Raw genomic sequence first — 20,226 nt, forward strand, 5'->3', positions numbered from 1 at the left:
TTAATGAAGAGCGCATTTGAGGAGGTTTAGCATCTGTTTTTACAGAACTATTAGTCCAAGATGCTTGCATTCCTTTGTGTGTCCTACTTAATCTGACAGTTGTGAACAGTTGGGTTTTTTGTAATTGTAGTGAATGTATATAAGTGCTTATACCTGCAAATAGGGTGGTCTGATTTGTGCAAAGTAACTATTATGTGAGAGACTGGTATAGAAATATAATCAGATTTTAAAACTGGTACGAGGTGCATTGTTTTACAAAGCAATAAATTGATTAAATAGCTAATCTGAAAGATAACATTAAAAAAAGTCCCCCCACAAAGACAGACTGGAAATACTGGCCAAGTGGCTGGGTTTGTATAATGCAGTTGATATGTTGAGATTTAAGTCTAAGACAAGCAGCTCATGGCTGAGCTGCAAACTGGACCCAGATACCTGTGTCTTAGGCATCATTGCTCCAGGAGAACTTGTTTTGGCCCTAATGTTTGTCGTCTTCCTGCTGAATGCCAGATTTCTCTAGGATTCACTAATGACCCTCACCGTCAGCCTGGGAGTGGCGGTGAAGTTTTTTCTGGCAGCTGGAGGTGGTGTTGGGAAGGGGAGAACCAGTGGGAGCTGCTGGTGGGAGGTGGTGTGATAGGGTCCCGGGAGGTCTCCAGCAGGGCTCAGGGAGGTGCTGAGCTGGTCCAGTCGTGGCTCAAGGAGGTGCTGGGATGCAGGTGCAGGCATCTGGTTTGGGCTTAGGGTGTAACAGGGAATTCCCAGTTTCCTGACTTTTGGATCAGATAGCTGCTTTTATCGCATGCCTTGGTCATATGAGTAACTAGGGTATGGGAGTGGAGATAACCTCTCCAGAGCACGCATATATTTGGTGTGGCTCTACTTAGTTGAGAAGTTGCACAGCTGGATGTTTCTAAACTTTCTCTTTTAGAAGAGTTCATTTTTGCCCTCTGTCCCAAGAGCAAAAAGACTGAATTTTGAGCCCAGCAGGAAATGTAGAAAATGTTTTAATTGCAGGAAGCACTGTTTTAATCTGAATTTCATAGATATGTGTTTAACAAGTCTGACCTCTGGCTGGGTTTTGTTTCTGGACCTTTTCCTGAAGAAGGGTTAGATACTTAAAACCTATTAGCTCCTTTTCAAAAAATAAATTAAACTCTTAAACAGAATTTTGAGATGAAGCTTTGGCATCTGTTCATTGAATCAAATGAATATTAAAAAATTCCTAGCTAAACCACAAATAGTTATATGTGAAATACTAAAAAGAAAAGCAGCTGACATGTTTCCAAACACATTTTTAAAATTTAAATTTGTTTTTATTTTGCAGCTTCCTTCAAAAGCCTTCGGTACAGGGTAGGCTCAATGTTCATAACCAATTAAGTTCTTTAGGTTTTGGGTTTATTTTATTTTCTACTTGATTTTTAAAGATTTAGTGAATATAAAAATGGTATTGAATGTTTGTAATACTACTATTTAATACAGCTGAGATGTGGCAACTGCTGATACTGATGAGCCTGAAGTCTCTGATGGGAGTCGGCTGCCTGCTGTCGTGCATCAGGACCTGTTTAGTCACACACACGTTGCAGACACGGACACAAGCTGCAAACACTCTGTTAGCAGCGGAACCTCGTGGTTTCACTAATGCATATAGATACTTTGCAGACAGAAATCTTGGAAGGGGCTAGGGATCCATTGCTCTCCGCTTCCTCTCCTCTCTCACACCCTCAGCCTTTACTCCGGGAGGCTCTGCCAATATTTCTCAGCTCCCTCCTACTCTCTGGGGTTGCCGTCAGCCTAAGAGCTGGCAGGTTTATTGCTGATGTTTCTTTTCTCTGAGCTAATTACAAACAGCCTCATTAGTATCTTGTTCTGCGACTATGTCAAACTTGGTTTTTTTTTTCTTATTTGGAAAGGTGCTGTTTCGGAGTCCTTCTTTAGGCACTGATCTCACAGCATTAAAGTGACTTTGAGCAGAGATTCAGGTTGTGCCATATTCCTAAGAATTTGGAATTAGTTCTGACTTCTAAAGTATGGGAAAAAAACTATTTTAGTGGTATTTGTTTATGCTAATACTGCAGTCAGCACACACCTTGTTTTGTTTACTAAATATCTTCTGAGGACTGCAGATTTTGTTTGTTTTGATTGTGAGACATGTGTTAGTCCCTGGGAGGTTGCTCTGTGAATTTGCAAACTGATAAAACCTGTAAAATGTGTTAGTTGGAGAGATCATCTCATCTGTTAAATTGTTGGGTTGTATTTAGCTGTTGACTGAATACAAATCAACAATATGAAGATTTGAAAGACTTTAATGTAGATAGATATAAAAATGATAGATTGTAGATAGATTAAAAAATGATTTTTGTGCAGAAGGCCATCAAGAAGTTGTGTAAGATCTAGGAATGACATGGATAAAACCAGCTGTTTATAATAAAAAGGATATAATCAGGAAAACCTTTGTTTGATTTTTCCCATCTGGTCACTCCTGTTACTACAAGGGGAAGGAACAAAGGGGTTTGTTTATTTTAGGGCACTTGAAAGCAGCAGCAAATCACAACCTTCTTGCCCTGTGTGGGAGTTACTAGCTGCAGACAGTAGCACCTTCTTTAATTCTTGTACAGAAATGGTCTGCAAATAGCTGAACTGGCTAAGACACAGTTGGGACCCTGTGGAGCACTGAATGGCTTAGTTTTCACTGATCTTAATAGAAGTCGGGATGGCTGTTATTACCTTGGGATCAAATACCACGTGCCTAACTAAAAATGAATGAGAAACCAACCTGTAAGCTCAAGGGATTTTTAGCTAGACATTAGTTTCCACTCCTGAGTGGAAATACTTATTTTCTATTCTTGATGTAGAAAACTGGATAAATCAGAGGAAATGTGGTACTGTGGCTATCACGGCAAGAGTGAGATGATAAAAAATGAGAAGATAGATGGTACATGAGTGGCAATAGCAAACCAGAGGAGTTTGAAGAGGGTCACAGTAATATTAGTGAAGATAAAGGGATCATGAGCTAGCATTAGGAATAGATGGAAATAAACTGCGTTTTCACTTTTAGTTTTATCTCCTCCATGCAGTATTGTGACAGCTCATTTAAATGCATCAGCTTGGATTTCTGTGGTTTCTATTTGTTGGGTTTTTTCTCATTATCCACATGTGCTTTATCTCATAAATGACAGGAGTTATGGGTTCTGCATGATCATGTGGGTCACTGACTTTCCATGGACAAGTCTTTAAAAAGACCTTGTCTTTCATCTTAGCAAGCTGAGCAGAGGTACTCACTCAACTCTGCAAGTGTTATTTTGCAAATTCTTATAGAAGAAACAAACGGTAGATTTGGGCATCTAGACGTAGTGGCCTGCTTCTACTTATGAGGTCTGCAAAAGACATCAGCATTGGTTGGTGATGTAGCAAGGGACAGCACATTTGTTATTTAATTTGCCTGTTCAATATTACTTTTTAATTTTGGCTTTAGACAGGGTCATTCCATCTTCCCTTGCTACCTGAAGCCAAAAAGAATGCCACTAAAATGTGAAAATAGGAGGTCATTTAATCTGAAGCTTGTCTCTACAGAATCCTGCTTCAGTTCCCCTATCAGGTGGCCAAAATTGGCCCTATCGTATGGGGTTAAGCCGGAGAGGGGAGAAAATGGCACGACAGAATCATGGAGAGGATGTGGTTTTGTGCACAGCTCAAGAGGTAGTTCAGACCTAGGTGGAGGGGTGCTAAACAGTATTCAAAACCCAGCTTCAGTTGTCTAAATGTTCATTTGCATTTGCTGTCTGGTTTAAATTGTAAACCCTGCTACGTAAAAACAGAGTTTTAAAGCAATGTCTCTGGTTTTAACCCAGTAACCAAAGACCGCAAAGTAACTTAACTTTTATTAGTCTTGGAGAAAATTCTAGTGCTGGCTGGCTTGTGGTTTGGATGCAAAACATACAAAAATAGTATTTTTTTTCTGATGTTGAATCTGTTTTTTTCATGTTAATAGACATCCAGTTTTGTTCCATTATATAATGATTCTTCAGACAGGCCATAAGAAGACACAATTAACTGTTGAGACATAGTTTATTTAACTTGATAATTTTGTACTGTTGCAAATGCCTTTGCATTACACAGTGTCAGCTCATTAAGATAAAAATGAAATAACTAGAGTGAGTGTTGTGAGGCCGCCTCTTGTGTTCCTGGAATTTGGATGAACATGGTTTTTGTAATTTTTGGAGACGGCAGCTATGCTTTTCTGTAGGAGTTAACCTGCATCAAAAGGACTTACCTGTAGATCCTAATGGATAAAGTACACTCTGTCTGGAACTTCATTTTTACCCTCATGTGTCTTTTTGTTTTTACCCAAGTCAAACTCTGAGACAGCAGAGAAAATGCATGCACTGACTTCATCTGAAAGTGATATGGATAAAATTTATGGGATGCAATCAAGGCACCTTGCACTCCTTGCTCTTCTCTTCCTCCTACCCCCTTGCCTCCACCATGTGTTGAGGCAGCAGGAAGGTTCACTTTCTGTCTTTTAATATCCCTTTATTAAATTCCTTTGTTCCCACATAAGCATTTGTCCTACTAAACATTTGTACCTGCTGGTGATATGTGATGGAGGAAAAAGGTCTCTCTTTATTGATGAGGAGTGAAAATCACTGATGTTTTGAAAGGTAGAGAGTGAGGAGAATAAGCAAGCATCCCTTCAAGTTAATTGGAGAAAATATCTAGCAATTTTCTAAAATGTGGACTCAGAGTGCAGAGTATGCAAAACACTACAAAAGCGCTGGACTTTAAAATTATTTGGCCAAGTTTGCAGTGTATGGTAAAAACAGATGGTTGGAGAGTATGCTGGTATTCCTGTTTTGGCTAAAATGAGCCAGCTCATACTCAGATACCTGGTGACTCTTGTCATGAGCAAACCCAGCCATGGTAGGATTGATACTAGAAGAAAAATTAGCTTTAAGACAGACTAACTGGCATAGCTAAATCAGGTGGTGGCTGCAAATGTATCAGCAGATCCATCTCAGCGAAATAACATTGGTTTTCCAACAGCCTCTCCAACTCTGTATAAACCTTCTTGTATTCTGCTGAGCAGTCTGCTTCTAGTCATGGAGTGACAAATTAGGAAGCATATTCAAAACTGGATTGACTGTTAGAATGAAACTGTCCAAATTTCAGTGTGGTGTCAACTGATGCTTTTGTAGCAAATAACACCTGTGTCAGTTGCTTTTTTATGTTTTCCTTTTTCTTTTTCCCCTCTCAAGGGAAGTCTTAAACATTTGCCCTTAATTCAAGATGACAGGTTGTTATCAGACAGCTGTTCTGGTAGCACGCCATAGGTGACTGCTTCTTCCAGCCTAAGCTGGGCAATATTTAGCATGAGAGGTTTAGAATTTGCACCTATTAGTCAGCTGATTGCAAGAGACACTTTTAATTTTAGCCAGGGAGAAAGAAGCTTTGGGTTCTTCCTGAGCTTTCCCTTTTAAAACATCTCAGGGGTTATCATCTTAAGTTTTAATATGGCTTTGGCGCACCTGCGGACTGTCAGGCTTGAAAAACTGTACGAGCATGTAAACTCTGCAACAAAGCCCCTGCTGTCATGCAGATACCTTTTCACATTAAAAACACAAGGGGAGAGAAATATATTTTCCTTTAAGTGATCGCCTTGTCAAAAGAATGTTGCAGTGTTGTCCAAAAAATGTATGCTGATGCACAGAATATCTGTATTATTTAAATACATTCTAGAGTGTTTTTGTTGGGGGTGGGGTGTGTGGTGGTGTGGGTGCTTTTTTTGTTTGTTTGGCGTTTTTTTCCTCCATGCTGTGTATAATTTTACTTGTAGATTAGGCAGGTATTCCTGTTCTGACAGTTCTGGTTCATTTTCCCGTTTGTAAGATAGTAGTGCTCTTCCATGGTTGGAAGTAAAATATTATTGATGAGTGCCACATAACATTGTAAACCCATGTGCTTTTTAATAGGAATGGAGAAAGTTGTTAATGATATGTATTTGCCCCTAATTTCATCTACTATTTGAATAATATGTGAAATTTGAAAACAACTTATTTAGGAAAGCAACTTAAATAAACTTTATTTCCCGTTTTATACAGTTGTATGAATAATGGTTTCAAGAGCTCTGGATTTTCTTAATTTATTTCAGATTTGAAGAAGGTTGCTCAGTGTACATGACTGTTAGGAGGTCCATGGAAAACCACTGTGCTGGTAAAGAACTTCAGTCACTCATGCTTTTCCATCTCACTCTGACAGCTGGAAGTTGTGAATTAACCAACTAATTCCGAAACGTGCTTTGCAAGCCAACGCTGATAATATTTAAATACACTTTTCAGCGTTGAGTCCTGCCAATGCTTCGTGTTTAAAGTAGCATTTGAGTTGCCCCGTTGGCATGAGTGAGGTTCTCCAGTTTGGTAGTGTGAGGGAAGTGTGAAAATGTTCATGGGACAGGGCCCGATTCTGCTGGGGGAGTGACCAACTCAAAAGATTTCTTGGAATTGTAGAAATGTAGCAAATGCTTTGAAACTTGCAGTTCTTATTGTTTAGATTGGAAACATTAAGCATGTTTTTAATACCTCCTTTTCCACTATTAAAGCATTACAGTGAAATAATTACATTCCTTTCAATCCATTTTAGACCTTACATGGTTTCCACTAACAGTAAAAATAAAAGTAAGAGCAATTAAAATAGTTGTCAGGTTTTCTTCTCTCTTCAGGAATTTATTTGCTACAAGCCTAAACTGACAAATTTTATTGAAGGCAAATTTCTTTTATTCCTCTGTCTGTATTCGACCCAGATGCTTAGTCTAATTGCTCCTACTATTTGTCTCACCCAGCAATAAACAGGGAGGAGAATGAGTGCTAGTGCAGCTCATTGATTAGATAATGAGAGGTTGCTTGTCCTGTGCCTTGCTCCTTGGTCAGATCTGCCATGGCTTCAGAGCCGGTGCTTCTGGAGCCCTCGCGGCTGGTGTGCTGCATAATGGATGAGCCTGAACTGATGGAGGCAGCAGGTGCTCCGGCAATAGAAAAGAGCAGTGTTTGTTATTGTTGTAAGCATCATCAATCCTCCTCCCTTTCTCCCTCTGTTCTCAATGTCCTCCAAACAAAAGCTCCCTGTATCTGCAGCAGCAGGGGAGAAAATAGCAACAACTTACCCCCTGTAACATTGCTATTTTCTGTCTCAGGGGTGACTTTGTAAATAGGTCTTGATTTGATGCTCTGGATCTGTAAGTGGCATGTTTATCATTGCAGGGGACAACAATACTGATTTATGAATTCCATTTAGCAGAAAACTCTATCGGTTCCTATGTCTAACTGCCCTGTTCTGGCTAAATCAGATGAATGAAAAATGGCTTTCAATTCTAGTACTCATTATGCACTGCAAGATTGCTAGCTCCAATGGCAGTAATCTGCTGAAAGATAGATATAAACATTCTTTAGTTGGGGGAAAAATGTGATTTTGGAGAGGAGGAGGGGAGAGAAGTAAATAGAGCAGAAGGTGGAAGTTTTGTTTAAGCTGGTGGTTGTTCTTGGAAGTGCCTTTTCAAGAGTAGGCTGTGATTTGAAATCTTAAAGTACTTTCTTTTCTATTTAAAGGCAGTCAAATCTACCACCGTATTGTGTCCACTTGCTCTAAAACATCAGTCACTATTTCCTTCTGCAGGGCCTCTCCTTCAGGATTTGGGACGTGGGAGGCCTGGAGCAGAGCGGGGGAGAACAGAAAACCAGATTGCTCCAGTAAAGGCTGCAGAAGGCTTTCTATCTGTTTGTAATGTCATTGTAATTTGGAGATAAACAGTTGGTCTGTTTCACCATACCTTCCTATTTCTTTTCTTTTTTTGCTTCTTCCCTGAGAGCAGCGTTCTCTTTGTGGATGTGTTATCCTCTCCAATTATCATGCAAGGTGTGAGGGGAGAAGAAAGGGGTTTTTATATTGCTGTAAGATGGGTAAAGTGAATCAGTGTTGCTGAGAACCAGTAATTGTGGTGCATTGCAGGAGCATCACCATTTCTGTTATGTCCAGAGTCTCTGGCAGCAGAGATGGCATCTGCAGAGTGAGCCTTCTGGTTGCTCGTTCTGTTTCTTGCTCCATGGTCAGGTTTGTCATGGTTTCAGAGCTGGTGCTTCTGGAGCTGTTGCTGTTGATGCACAGCATAATGCTGTAGGTACCTCATCTCTTGGACAGACCCCTTGTATGGTACATTGTAGGTTGTGTCTGTTCCTTGTCTTTAGTCCTGGCTCCTGCATGAGCTTTGGACCCACACCGCAGCCTTGTTTTCAGTCCTGTCTCTGTCCTTGTCTCCTTTTGCTCCTGACTGGACTCCCTGGACAGACCCCAGACGCAGTTCATCACTTTGCTGTCTGATGCTGTGGATGGACCTTGTTACCAACACCTGGCTTTACCTCTCAGCTCATGCTCTGTGCGACTGTCCCCCAGTGGTGAGGACACAGCCTGTGCTGGGGCTGCCCTTCTCTCCTGGCTTGCCCGCCCTCAGGGAGCAGGTGGCCCTTGCCGCTCCCTGACAGCACTACAAATGTAGCTCCACCCTTGCTCAGTGGCCAAATGGTGTTTAAAAACTGGCTTAGCTGGAAAAGCATTCAGAGTGTGAATGCTTTTCCTTAACTCTGTCTCTATAGAGGCAGGAACAAAATAGATCTACTTCCAAAGAGTTATTAATGAAGGCCTCAAAAGTGTATGGCTGAATTAAGTTTAGCCTTCTTTCTGCAGCCAAGTAGATAATTTTTCTTCGTTCCGTGATTTTTGAAATGCACATTTTTTCCTGTTTAGAAGCTGGTAGTTCTGCGGTTTGTTTGCAAGTGACTGCAAAGCTGTGGCATGCAGCTCTGTTCTGGAGAATGTGCCAAGTGACAATCCAGAGTTCAGAGCGAACATCCAAGGAGCTCAGATACTGCTCTCAGAAGTGTTGGTATTTTTCCTCTTTCCCTTTTATTTGAAAGGAGCAAAGTTTTGCAGAGTTATACTGATGGTAGATAGAATTATGCTTTTCAGCGTTGTCTGCATGAAGTGACTTATTCCCCATTGACAGTTTCATGGTTTGCTTGCCCTGGGCTTCCAGGCTTATTGTCTGGAGAACCAGGTCTTAAAATGCGTTGCTGAGCTATACTTTTTATATATATATTTAAATTGTACAGACTGTAAATGGGACACTTTACATAAGGACTTGTCTTGATATGACTTGATGACATTAAATTTAAAAGCTTCAAGGTAGACTGGTGCCTAGTGATGCTCATCATTGACATTTCAGAGGCTCTGATGAGACCTTAAGACATTAAGTGTCGTCTTTAAACGGATGGTTAAATTCAGTAATGGTTTGCTCAAGTGAACACCTAATTTCTTCAAAAAGGGAAGCTGGTGTCTCCTGGCAGACATTTTTCATTGCAAAACTCAGTAACAGTACTGCGTTTCGGTAGTCTCTCTGACAGTGGTTAACGACAAGCTGAAGTGCTTCTAGTGTTGGGCCTCTTGAACTTGCAGCTTTTTGTATGTTTGTATTCCCGTCTCTGTCCAGCTTTAAGTGTGTGCAGTTTTAAAGTTGTCTGCCAAGATGCACATTCCTGGCAAAAAACCCCACACTGGTGTCAAAAATTTGCTCGTCCAAGAAGTAGCGCAGTGGTCTTGTCAAACACAAATGCAGCGATAATGTAAAATAGGTTAGAGCAGTATGAAGTGGGGATTAACAACTCTAGATACTGCGGCGATCCCATCATCTCCCACAGAGCTGTTGATCTCTTCATTGCTTTGAGGGTGAGACAAGACGTGGGACTCAATGAGGAGTCTGCTGCCTGTGTCTTGCTCTGCAGCTGTAATTAGTTGACAGAGCTTTAAACACTTCTGATTCAGGACTGTCTAAACTTTCTAAAGCTGGAGAAGAGAAAATAGAGGGTTTTATTAGCAGATGCTTCAGATACAACATGTAGATGATGCAATGTAGCATATATTTTGGAGGAGCAGTTTTTCAAGATCATGGGATACTGCAACTAGAAAAAGGATTTAAAGGATAAAACAATGGCTGTTCTAATTCTTTGCTCTTTTAGAGGTGGCCAGAAACCCAACTTCCTGTTTTGCTGGCTAGTTGCTAGTGTAATCAACCTGAGGCAAAGGAAAAAATGTCTCCTGGCCTTTGCTAAAAAAGTTTTGGCTTGGTGATAAAATGTGAGGTTCTGGTCTGACAGCTGCTTTGAGTTCAGTAGCCAGAGCTTGAGTTATCTCTCTGCATCAGCACTGATTCCAGCTTCAAGATGCATCACGTTAGGGAAATAATAAGGGCTAAATCAACAGTTACTGCTTTTGAGAGTAGTTCCCTGTATGTGCTTTTTTTTTTTCTGCCTGCAACTGAAGAGGGACAATAGAAGGCAGTGCAGGTGCTTGTCTGCTCATGGCAAGCCCCAGGGGATCGCAGTGAAGAGGCTGGAAAATTCATAATAACTTTAATCAGCCTTTCATTTTTCAGTGAGAGCAGACTGCTTGTTTAGCCTGGCTGTGTAAGAAAATAAGACCTTGGGAAAAAGGTGTTCGTGATAGCTAGTAATTACTAGTCATCTGCTCCTCTTCCCTTCAAAGCTGCAGGAACTGCCATTAAGTACTGGTTTGCCCTGAACTGGTGTAGGTTGTGCAGCAGTAAAAAGGGTAGCTGAACAGGGAGCTTTCTCCAGATGGTGTAGAGGAGCGAGGCCAGGCTCTCCAGATGGCCAGGACTAGATTAAATGAGGGTCTCAAATTGAGGAGGTGCATTCTGTGCTCTTGTTGACTCCACATTGTCCACACTAATCCTGATCTCTGCTCCTCTGACCGTCTACATGGGGTCTTGTATTTAGAGAAAAGCGTACAGAGCTAAAGAACATTTCATTATGGTTAGATGTAGTTTCCATCTAATACAAGATCTTTTCCTGAAATGATGCTTCATTCCTCCTTCTCCCCAGTCAAGGAGGATGAACACTCCACTGATAAATCTATGGCAGGAGCCTACAAATCCCCCTTCTTTGATTCACATTAAAACTAGCAAAGAGATGATATATCCCACAGTACAGGAAATAAGTTTTTCTCAGAGATGTTTTTTCTTGTTGTTTTAGCAATAAAAAGAACCCTAAATTGAACGACTGATTAAAACCAGGTATCTTAGAGTGTTCTGTTATGTCTGTCATCTGGTATCTAATTTTGATAATACTGCTTGAAGTACAGATAAGAAGCTGGTTACCCATAAAACAATGATGCAATGCTAACTTACTGACTGTCAAATACAAATTTGATGTAACAGATGACCTGCTGCTAGGTGACGCTTTCAGGGCTTGTGCTGCAGCCAGGAGAAATTTGACAGACGACTCTTAAGTTTTCTCTTGTTGCTCTTTGTTCTTTCTCCACAAAATGTTCAACCTTGAATGAAATGTTTTCTGCCCCACCCCACCCCAAAGGGAAGGCTGCAATGTTTGGCAATGCACCTGGGAATGTATACAAACAGCATTAGGGAGGGGAGATGAAAAAGGAGATTGATTTTTCTCTATCATGAAATTTTAACACTCCTCAGCAGCTTGCCAGCCAAGCGGGATTATACTACCAGATGTCCTGGCAGAAATGCGTGTGGGTCTGCAAGATCATAAATCCAAAACAATGTATGGCAACCCTGTGTGTATAATGCTGCTGTTAGCAATGCAGAATTTCAGTGTGGAAAGCTATGGTGACGGGCAGGATTAGCAAGGACAAAACCTTACCAGACTTAGCTTTAAAGCATTGGGCAGGTAATAGCTGCTGATGGCAGTGGTATGTTAATGGGGAAAGGAGGAATATAGCAATGCCTGTGCTTTGTCAGCAGCAATAAGCCTCGTTGGCTTGCAGTTGTCTTCTCCCATCATGTCTTGGCCTTTCAGCAGGCGGAATTGTAGTGCAGATGCTCTGAGACTGACCTCTGTTGTGTATGAAAGTGCTGAGGGGGTGCTGTCAAAGACCTGCTGAACTCAAGGCCCAAGTCAACAGAGCAGTGCTGCTCCATAGCAGTTTAGAGTTGGCCTGTGGTCTTTCTTGAGTGTCAGTGGAGTCCTGTTGTCTTCATCTTGGTAAATTCTTGTTTAGTAGGAAGAACAGGGATGGTGGAGGCCCGGGGTGGAAGTTAGTGTCTTTCTGTGTTTCTTTTGTCATGTTTCCTAAACGGAGTACTGGTTGGATCTGTTCTTTTAGTCTATACACTAAATATAAATGCATGTGTCCATTCATAGGATCATTTCCTCACTAAACTATGCAAAGAATTGGAAAAAATCAGCTGTTGTGGGGTTTTTGATTGGTTTTGGCTCTTTTTTAGTTGCCTCTCCCTTCATGGAAAAGAAGAGGTACTCACTGGCATCCCATAGCAAAGAAATCATTCACAGAATCACAGAATGGTAGGGGTTGGAAGGGACCTCTGGAGATCATCTAGTCCAACCCCCCTGCCAGAGCAGGGTCACCCAGAGCAGGTTGCACAGGAATGCGTCCAGGCAGGTTTTGAATGTCTCCAGAGATGGAGACTCCACCACCTCTCTGGGCAGCCTGTGCCAGGGCTCTGCCACCCTCAAAGTAAAGAAGTTCCTCCTCATGTTTAGGTGGAACTTCCTATGCTCAAGTTTGTGCCCATTACCTCTTGTCCTGTTGCTGGGCACCACTGAAAAGAGCCTGGCCCCATCCTCCTGACACCCACCCTTTAAGTATTTCTAAGTGTTAAGGTCCCCCCTCACTCATCTTTTTTCCAGACTGAAGAGACTCAAATCCCTCAGCCTTTCTTCATAAGAGAGGTGTTCCAATCCCCTAATCATCTTTGTAGCCCTTTGCTGTACCTTTGCTTTCATTTGGTGAGGACTTAATCAGGTCCACGAAAAGTGTTGGCAGTATGTTTATGTCAGTGGGTATGGTTCTCCCATGCTATATGTTGACACCAAATTGTCAGCTAACCCAACTGACAGTGTGGCAGATGGAAGTTTAAAGCAAATGGAGGAGAATGTGCTCTCCCCTATTTTATTCTGTTGTTGCTAGAAAAAAATTGAGTTCCTATGAAGTGTGAAAAAGAGCAAGCCAACTCTCTGGCTCTTTAAAGAATAATATGAGGGTGAACAGCCAGAGGAAAAGAACAAAGGGAGCATCAGCATGGCTAGTTAACTTTGCAGATTGCAGTTAAGCTTAAGTGACCAGAAAGTGGAAGATCTAAAACTAAATAATGTTAAGTGCTTTCTTTGCAGATTAATCTTGTTACTCAAGTGTGAAATCTCCCCCCTTCCTCCCATGCATTCTTTAAATTTTCAGGTTCCATGCTACGGGATTTCAGGTGTTTCGTTGCTGACTACATTAGTCATTCTGAGCTCATGCTGGCTTTGTCCTTGAGAGTAGAAATACACACTAAAGATATTCAAGTTGTCCGCCCTTTTATTGATTTGAGTAGTAAATTACCTCAATACTGTAAGGCCTTGGAAAGTTTTGTGTGGAGTGCTTGTCATCATTCAGCCTTCCTGGAAGATAGGTATTGCCTAGACCAGGGTTTGTTGCTCTTGGGAAGTTCCATTCATGCAGTCCTCAAGTTTGTCTGTCACTCTTCCTAATATTTGTAATAAAGCTGTTTAGGACTAGCTTATACTGCTATAATTCTAGCAATTTAAATCCCTCTGCTGTGCAGGAAGAGGGAGGGAGCTCATGCCTAGATGATGTGTTCTATCCCCTTTCGCAGACAGAGCGAAGCATCGCCTGTGCAGGATGTGGCAGAACCAGGAGTTGGTGAAGGATCTCCAAGTCCCATTGTGCTGCCATAGCAGTGTGGCACACTTCTGGTCCGCAAATGTAAAGCCGACTTTAAATTTGTCAGTGGTGTTTAGTTCAGAAGTCTCTTGTCTGTGCTACCCGAAAAAGGAATTTAATTCGCATATTCATGTTATTAGCTCAAATGATATGTCAGAAATGGGGAAGTAGGAATTCATTACTAAAGGCACCAAATCCTGATGCCCTAAAAACTCTCATGCTTCTTTTGGTGGTTTCTGTTCCCTGCTGCTTACATTATCTAATGCTTTCTATGTAGATACGTGTGATTATTACAGTTTAAGCCCTACTTTTGCATCTTCCTGAAGTAAAAGCAGCATGTTTTTGAGTTAAGTAGCAGGGTGGGCTTTTTTTCGTTTAAGTAAAAAAAATCATATGGGGGAAAATACTGGCTGTACAAAATTGAAATGCAGCGTACCCACATACAAAGAAATGAGCAGCCTACCAAACTTTTTGAAAATGTTTCTTTCACTGCTGTCATGCTTCACAAGCTCTCCAAAGAGCATCATGAGTAACAAAGACCTTTCCCTGCTGTGTCTATATTTCTGTTCACTGCTTTACATGCCACTCTCAGATATGCCCATAGACAATGAAGCTAACTGTTTTCAAAGTGTTGTCCTTGATGACTTAGTGTTTATTCAACTACTTGCATCTTGTTGGCCGAGGTAAATTTCACCTGAGGCCAGCATCTGCTCACTAATTTGTCACCTTTTCTTTTTCATGCCCTTAAGCTATTTTGACACCAGAGGCTTTGCAAGCTCCATCTCAGGAAGCACCAGCAGCAATACAAAACACAAGGAAAACAATGTGAACTGAAGCTTAGTGAAAATAGAGTTGTGTAATATGGCACTGGTTAGTGGCTGGATGACAGCCATCCTTGATGACATAAATTTAGTGGCATGTGTAACTGCAAAGAACAAAGGAGTTAATCAGCAACAATACTGTATATAAGAAGTGTTACTGTGTGTAAGTATATATTAAAGCTATTGCCATAAGCTTGTGATAGAGAGTCAGTGTGCTGTGGTTTAGTCTGCTAATATTCCTTTTGGAAAAACTTTTATTATAAATTCTACGTTCATTTTCTGGGTTGTTAAGTGGCAGTGAAACTGAGAAACACGTCCGGCAGTCAAATAATTGCCTTGGTGGAAGATGCTTGCAGCTTTTTACAGAGAAGAAAATATCATCCAGATGATGAATAAAAACAACCCCTCCTCACATAAATGAAGCACAACAATAAATTATATTGTTTCACTTCTGTTCTCTATTTTTAATTTTCAGTATGATATGGAAAGGCAGCTCTTTTTCTCCAGCTTTATAGAACTTATTAAAGAGGAGGCAGGCTTTTTTGGTAATTGTTAGCAGGATACAGCTTGTGTTTTTGCCTTTAAGGTGCTTCGTTCTAACGTTGGTACCCTTGCACTACAGAGAATTACAGTGTACTGGCATTGCAGGAGTGAATAGGAGACTCTACCATGTATCCTGCTGCCTCCTGTACTACCCAAATGTGCTGGTCTGTACCAGTGACGTGGGGGCCATGCTAGGTAGCAGATGGAGTTGTCTCGAAAGCATGTAAAGTCTAGGGATTTTCTTGCAAAGAAAGGACAGGTCTCAATGTTTTCTTAGTTACCATCTTCACTGGGTTTTGGTGTTGCCTTTTTTTTTTTGCCTTTTCTGAAGGCAGCAGTCCAGGATACAGACTACCTTGCATTTGTCCATCACTGGTTTTGTGCATGTTCAGTTTTGAATACCAGTTCTCTGTAGTACGGAATCTTGATGGGCTACAGATCTGTTCCCCCATTTTCCAGTTTTCCGTACCTTGCTGCAGATGTACAATTTTCTTTTGTCCAGTGAAGCTCAGTGGAAGCACTGTAAATGCTACCCTCTAGTCCTTGTATGTCAGTGTGTTCAGAGTTTCATCCAGCAGTCAAACTGGAGTGTTTTTCCAGAGGTGGAAGACGATAATGTAATAGGAACAGAGCAGTGCTCAGATTAATAACATGAACACAGTCCTGCGATGCACGCAGCGGTTTTGTGATACCATGGCTAACGCACCTGCTTTCCTTTTTATGTGGGTTTGGGCAAACTTGAGTATGTGCTTAGCTATGTGGGAGACTGTTTGCAAATATAAGAGTGCCAATCCTTTTGCTTGAAGCCACTTTAAATCGTTGCTCCTCCTGGTCTCGGTGTGCTGAGCAAAGGTTATCTCAGACATGTGTGGGCCTCTGGGTCTGCCGTGGTTGTTCCTGAGGGTAACTTGGCAGTGCTAGGTGAACCATTGGACTTGATGGTCTTCAAGGTCCCTTCCAACCAAAACGATACTATGATTCTGTGGCCCAAAGTGGTCTCTGCAGAGAGGGGTGTGTATGGGGGGTGTGTGCGTGTGTGTGCATGCACATGTGTATGTGTGTGCATATGCCAGGAAACTGAGCTGTCATTTTCTCTGGAAAAGGTGGACCCAGCTTCTTGCTCCTCTCAGTCCCCCTTTGGGTTTATCTTTGTCGTTTATAATGTCATCTTCATGTGTATTTTTAGTTTCTAGCCTTTCTCCCTTGAACTGTTCTTACATTTTAATTGGCTAAATCAGGAGACTTGTAGCTGATTAATGTTTCCCCTCTGTAGCTGGATCATCTAGAGCAGGCACAAACCTTTCCATGCCTCACATACTTCCAGTTCCTTTTCAAACAGGCATGCACTGTTCCTGGACCTTCCTGTCTTTCCTCACCTGCTGCCAGTTTTTGTTGTACCTCTTGCTGGGTGAATTGTTGTTCCAGCTGTGCATTTGCATTTCATGATTTTATTTGTGTGGCCAGAAACTATGTGTGAAACCTTCCTACATCATCAGTAATGACAGCAATACTCAGGTGACAGCTTTTGGCAGGTAGATTTTTACCTGAATTGTGTTAACAGTTTCAGTACTGGTCTCTGCTGAATGAGGCTGTTCAACAAGCACATAAAAAGATTGATTTCCATAGCTGGAATGTTTGATGTTGAGGAGTGAAGTAAGATGCCTTTCTTCTTTTTTTTTTCTCCCTCTGCATAGATGAAAAAACCACTATGAGTCAGGCTGTCATGAAATAGCTCTTCCTGTTCCCTTCTGTACTGTTCTTTATTCTATGGATGAAATAAAAGTCAGTTTTGATGTGCTCCATCTATCATTCATCCCAAGCGCTAATGGTTTTATTGTCATGATTTCCCTTTGTCCCAGCAGATTGAGATTAGAGATTATTTACTATGATTAGAGATAGTTTAAATGATTAGAGGTCATTTACTACTGGCAAATTGCATCTGGTGTCTTCTGAGGTACAAGGGCAACACAGTGCCTTGTTCTACTTTATATATTTGCATAAAATATGATTGTCAACTGGTGTCTTTGATACACTTCTTAGAGTATAAGGGGTTTAAGTTTGCACACTGTCACACCAGTTTGTTGGGAGAAGTTCCTTCATGTTGAAAAAAAACAATATCCTTATAGTTAAGTGGAGGATTAGGTTTTGCATTTGCACTTCGATTCAAAAAAAAGTGTTGTTCCCCGTCTAAGACTGCGCGTAGCTATAACCAGCATTTGTGAAGCCAGTGCATTCGCTAATCCCGTGGGAAAGTGCCAAACTTGTCAGTTTTTATAAATTGCTGTCTTTATGACAGGAAGCTGGGAGGGGAAGGGTCTTGTATCTGAACGGAACAGCACGGAGAAAATGGGGATGTAAGGACAGATGTGTCCCCAAGTCACTGTTCTCTATGGTGGAAGCAACGCCCAGAGCAAGGGTCTTGCTGAAAGATTGGATGGGAGCCATGAGAACTCTATAAGCATCCGGTGAATGTTTTGGCTGAGTGAGAAGACCTCCTGGAGGACAATTAAAAACTGGGCAGGCTTTTTTTTTTGCTTTGTTTTGTTTCTGTTCAGCGCTCTCAAAACACAGCAACTATTTTTATATATTTGTTGGTGGTAATAATAACTATTCTTTACTCTTAACTGAACGCATCATCTGTTGAGAATAATTTGAGGATGAATGGCAAGCCATTGTCAGCATAGTAGTGAGTCATAAATGAGGGTTCATCCATGCTTGTAGCGTCCGGCACCCTGAGGCGAGATTGGGATTCCTAGACAGTTCCTAGATGGTCCGTCCCTAAACAGCACAGATTGGCTTAAGAGCATGTAGTGCAGCATGTACCTCCTGGTCCAAGCATCCCTGACAGGCTGCGGACTGTGAGTAGGTGCCTAAACCTCAGCTTCCACTGAGTTTGCATTCATGCTCTCAGTTGACTTAATGACGTAAAGTATCATTTAATATGACCAGGAGTTTTGTGGTGTATGGCTATATCTCACGTGGGTGCTTCCAATTGCCTTTGCTTATTCTATAAAGGTGACGGGTTAAAGGCCAAAAATTCAAGTTCAGTATGAGGTTTTTAATGTGGTGCAAAAAAAAAAAGGCAATAAAGATACATAGTTTGTCTAAATGTTTTAAATAGTTTTAAAATTCAAAATGCTATTGAATGCAGTTTTAAAAATATCCTGAAAATTACATTGAAGGTTTTGGTAGTTTTTGTTGTTTTACTCCTAGAAAGCAGCTCAGTTAGAATCTGTAATTGCACTGGCCAGCGCAAAAACTCTAGTCTGTGTTAAATAGTTTGATGAAATGGGAAGGAGGAAACTGGTTGATGGGCATAACTTAGTCCTTTAGCAAGATCTGTAAAGCTCAGATGTTTCCTATGCAGCAGATGCTTTAACTGAATGTTATGAATGGCTCTTGAAAAGTATGCCTTCTTATAGATGTCACTCTTTTGTTTCCCCCTACTCTTCTGCAGCAAGTGACGGGCAGAAGTTTTGGTGAGAAAGATTTTCGTTCTGGATTAGAAAACGGCATTCTTCTGTGTGAGTAAGTAACACTTATAATTTTGAGCCTTGAATACAATCTTGACTAAAGCTGAAATGAACTTTAGCTAATATGTCCAATTGTTGATTTCCTTTTGCGAGTTTTGACATTGTGCATGCTGGTATTTCGCTGCAGCATCATTTCGGTGCCAAAGCTATTGTTATGGTGAGGATTGATATGTGGCTTAAAGAAAACAGGTTTTGCAAAATGCTTCCCTCACTCCACCCCAGCTCCTTAGTTGACTTATGTAAAGTAAAAATGATGTTTGCTTTTTGGTTTCCTTTTATTTAAATATGTTAACCACAGATTGGCAAATGGTGTTCCACACCTGCCTGCGGACATCTCTGCTACAGCGAGGCGTTTTGGACCGACTCCAGGTCCGAGCACTGTCAAGAGTTAGCCATCTGAATACCATCAATACTCAGCTGCCTTTTATAGTTTCTGGAAAGGTTAGGCATCCTCTAAATTTTACCTAAAGGTGTATTTGAATGATGTGTTCTGTAATTTTTGGACAAGAGACGATAGTTAGCTTTTGCACATTTCTCTCTGGTTTTAATAGCTAGTTTTTTAGTCAGAATCTTCCAAAAGCATGTTGTGGGCTTAGATGCCAAAGCTGGTGACTTCTAAAAGCAATTTGGAAGTGTGCCCTAATGCCCGTAGTTCTTTGAAAATCCCATGCAGGTTGTCAGGAGTTTGGCATCTGAATCACCTGTACGGACCGATTTCTTTCCCTGGGCATGCAGGGTTGTCACTAAAGCTGGTAAAAGCTGTCTTTGCACACCAGAAGGACGAAGCTTGTGCAGAACTGAATGCATATTGACGTTTGAAAATGAGATCTCCTGGGGCGTTTACCTGGACCATTGCAGCTATTGGTTAAGTTCTATACTATGAAAGGCACTGGAACTTGGAAACTGTTTTCAGCAGTAGATATTGAGCTAATATCCTGTTACTTAGCTCTAGGTAGCTTACGATAGCTTCGAAGCCTACCTGTGAAAATGCTGTTCTATATCTTACTGGTGTCATTAATCAGACAGCTTGAACTTTAGCTGTTAAAGGGAAAAAAAAATAAAGGAAATGATATGGTCTGGTTTAATTGTAGTTGCATGTCTTTGCTGAGGAGTGGCTTTGGGAGGAGGGAAGTAGTTGTTATTGTTGATCAAAAGTTGTGTAATTCAGAAGGAGTGTGTAGTTTACCTCTTTGTATTTAAGGGTTGCCTCTTGCACAAGGTCTCTCTCCTCTGTGTGTTCAAGGGAAGTACTGTGTGCTGAATCATTTCAGTGCTCTTTAAATATTAAGGTTGAATTGTGTTGCATGAAAAATAAGGGATGTGTGTTTCAAGATTAGATTGTAATCTTATCTGCAAGTAAGCAGAGGTAGTCTGATTTAAATGCTATAAATCTTTAAATCTTAACGTTTAACTAACTAATGTTTTGCTAATGAAATGCATAAATATGTATTTCTTAAGAGGCTGTGAGCTCCAGTAATAAGCAAGTCAAGGGACACCACTTGGTTGTACTACTAAAATGCTCTGTGATGTTGGGCAAATTGCTTGTCTTTGATTACCACCTG

At 41.1% G+C, this 20,226-nt stretch overlaps 1 protein-coding gene across 14 annotated transcripts in view; it reads left to right on the top strand.

Moving 5' to 3' along the window:
• The window catches only part of LIMCH1 (LIM and calponin homology domains 1), a 181,979-nt gene that overhangs the window by 48,991 nt on the left and 112,762 nt on the right, over positions 1-20,226 (top strand). For 13 of the 14 annotated variants that reach the window (XM_074587915.1, XM_074587919.1, XM_074587921.1 and 10 more), the window contains exon 2: positions 18,589-18,659. In XM_074587915.1, the coding sequence (XP_074444016.1) occupies positions 18,589-18,659 (71 nt within the window). The remainder of the gene's footprint in view (positions 1-18,588; positions 18,660-20,226) is intronic. The other variant, XM_074587922.1, reaches the window with a different exon arrangement.

The sequence above is a fragment of the Larus michahellis genome, chromosome 5 (assembly GCF_964199755.1).
Source record: "Larus michahellis chromosome 5, bLarMic1.1, whole genome shotgun sequence".
Taxonomy (NCBI): Eukaryota; Metazoa; Chordata; class Aves; order Charadriiformes; family Laridae; genus Larus; species Larus michahellis.